This window comes from Chaetura pelagica, unplaced genomic scaffold, assembly GCF_000747805.2.
Source record: "Chaetura pelagica isolate M959 unplaced genomic scaffold, ChaPel_1.0 scaffold592, whole genome shotgun sequence".
NCBI lineage: Eukaryota > Metazoa > Chordata > Aves > Apodiformes > Apodidae > Chaetura > Chaetura pelagica.
In genome coordinates, this window is record NW_009952450.1 from 197,448 (window position 1) to 200,283 (window position 2,836).

Below are 2,836 nucleotides of genomic sequence, written 5' to 3' on the forward strand. Positions count from 1 at the left end.
CTGAGTGGTGGGTGGGGGTCACACAAAAGGAGGGTGGGGGGCACTGGCACAGCCCTGGTCCCAGCTGGAGAGGTGTTGGGGTGAGGGGGATGTGCTGGAGCCCTCCAAGTCCTTGGTGTTGAAGGCAATAAGGGTGGTCTGGATTTGCAGCAGGGAGGATCACAGGGAATGGTGCTGGGACAGGGTCTGGAGAACAGGTCTTCTTTGGGAGCTGGGGGTGTCCAGCCTGGAGACAAGGAGGTGAGGGGAGACCTGCTGGCTCTGCAACTGCCTGAGGGGAGGTTGGAGCCAGGGGGGTTGGCCTCTTCTCCCAAGGGCTAGAACAAGAGGAAACAGCCTCAAGTTGCACCAGGGGAGGTTTAGATTGGACATTGGGAACAATTTCTTCACTGAAGGAGTGGTCAAGCACTGGGACAGGCTGCCCAAGGTGGAGGCCCCATCCCTGGAGGGGTTTCCAAGCCCTGGAGATGGTGCTGAGGGACATGGGGCCTGAGCAGGGCTGGGGGAATGGTTGGACTTGGGGATCTTAAAGGGCTTTTCCAACCCAAAAGATTCCATGATTCTGTGACCATATCTGCCTTTTCCAACCTCACTGGTGCTATGGACTCTGCTCCAACCTCTCGATTCTGGGGGAGCTCAGGGCTATCCATCCCACCCTGCACCTCCTGCTTGGGTGCAGCAGGGATGGACCATGCTCCTCCAGGAGTCAGCCTGGGCCCAGAGGGTGCGACTGGGACCTGTGGCTGTTTTCTGTCCCCTGGTGTCACCTCTCCCGTGTCTCTGTGGTGCTGCAGGTAAAGCCTACAGCCTGGGGAGGGCAGAGTACGGCCGGCTGGGGCTGGGGGCGGGGGCAGAGGAGAAGAGCACGCCCACCCTCATCCCGGAGCTCCCCAGCATCAGCTCGGTGGCCTGCGGAGCATCGGTGGGATACGCTGTCAGCAGCGATGGTGAGTGCCTGGGGCCACCCTGGGCTTAGGAATGTCACCCTCTGTCCCCTCCCCTCCCTTCAGCCATCTGTCCCGGCCCCACCCCCTGGATCTGGTTGGTCCCACACAGCTTCATGGCTGGGTCAGGACTGGAGCCAGGACTTGATTGATCTTCTGGCCTAGGGGAACTGGGGCAGCAGCTGCTCAAATATTTTGGCAGGTCTTGGGCAGGGGCTCCTAACAGGGTGGTGACCGGGGGGGGGGAGTTGTCCTGCTGGTCCCTTCTCCAAACCATGACCTCGGGTGCTGTGATGCTTCTGCAGCTCATGGCTGTGGGGAGGAGGGTTTGTCTGGTTCCCCACCCCCTGGGGGGCAAAAGGCTGCCTTGGAGATGTGGTGAAAGGCCTCTTGGAGTTGCTCCTCTTCCTCCTGTCTCCACTTCTGGCACCCATGGCTCAACCCCTGCCCCCGGGTGTGAAGTCCCCTTGGGTTATCCCCTTCCCCACTCTATCCTGAAGCCATTTGGAGGTCAAAACATGTCCCCACCTCCATTGTAGGACGAGCGTTTGCCTGGGGCATGGGCACCAACTACCAGCTGGGCACAGGAGAGGATGAGGACGTCCTGAGCCCTGTGGAGATGACGGGGAAGCAGCTGGAGAACCGGCTGGTCCTGGCGGTGTCCAGCGGTGGCCAACACACGGTGCTGCTGGTCAGGGACAAGGAGCAGAGTTGATGAAGCAGCACAGCCGAGCCCAGTGGGATGCAGGACCCGTGCACACACCCCCCCCACCCTCCCACCTTCCACCACCGGTTTCCAGCTCTGCTCTCCCAGGAATGGCTGTGGGGAGAGTGGGAATGTCCCGGAGCCGGGCCCGGTGGTGGCTGCGTGGCTGGAGCAGGGACTCTCCAGGGATGCTCCCTGCAAGTTTGTGTCTGTCTTCCCGTGGTGCCCGGTGCTCTGTTGGCTCCCCCAGGTTGGCTTGGTCCTAAACTGGTCCCAGTGCTGTGCCTGGAGGGGTTTTCCACTTCTTCATTGTCTGGTTTATTTCATATTTCCTTGGCCTGGCCAAGCTGAGGGCTTTGTTCTTCACTGCACAAAAGGGTTTGGGCATCAGGCTTTGAGGTCTCCGTGTTCTCCATCTCTGGGTGCTCCTCCATTCCCATAACCTGAACATCTTTCCAACTTGGATTCGTCTGCTGCCACGCCCTGAACCTCTCTGGGTTCCCTCCAGGTGGGATCTGTGTCCAAGCAGGCATGTTCCTGGAGAGGACCCAATGCTCCTCTTGGTGGCTGTGGTGGGAGATGCTGCTTGTGAGGGGCAGTCACTGGACATGTGAGGGGGAATCACTGGACATATGAGGGGGAACCACTGGACATGTGAGGGGGACAATGCCTGGCCCACAGATGTGGCTGCTGGAGAAGGGAATCTCCTGCCTCCCACCCATCCCCACTGATGGATCTGAGCCAAAATCCCCCAGGGAGCAGTGGGACCAGTTCCCTCCTGCCTTGGAGCAGCCACCTCCAGCACAGCTTCTTACAGTCCCATTCCCTTGAGAAACCCAACAAAGCCCCATCCTGTGGGTGAGGACTTGGTTGTTTTCATTCATTTCTCTTCCCTTTGCTGAGGATGGAGCTTCATTTGCTATTGGGACCTCGCCAAGGAGACAGAACCAAAACCCAGTTTATCCATCTGGAAACAACAGGACTCCCACCTCTTTCCAGTTGCTTCCAATCTGGAACCAGTTGGTCTTGCTCCCTGTGCCTGGCCTTTCCCATCTTCTCCTTCCCTGGCTGCCTCCCAGGTACCTGGACTGAGGAGAGGGTTTGGGAAGATTAAATTTCAATGTGTTAACTTAGAGCAATAGGGGGAAACGGGAGAGGGTGGGGGGTGTGGGGGTGTGTGCAGGGG

At 59.1% G+C, this 2,836-nt stretch overlaps 1 protein-coding gene across 1 annotated transcript in view; it reads left to right on the forward strand.

Annotated features, from left to right (window-relative positions):
* The window catches only part of RCC1 (regulator of chromosome condensation 1), a 6,465-nt gene extending 4,806 nt beyond the window's left edge, over nt 1-1,659 (forward strand). Inside the window, exon 9 of the mRNA XM_010008553.1 lies at nt 1,484-1,659. Within this exon, the coding sequence (XP_010006855.1) occupies nt 1,484-1,659 (176 nt within the window). The remainder of the gene's footprint in view (nt 1-1,483) is intronic.
* The last annotated feature ends 1,177 nt before the right edge of the window (nt 1,660-2,836 follow it).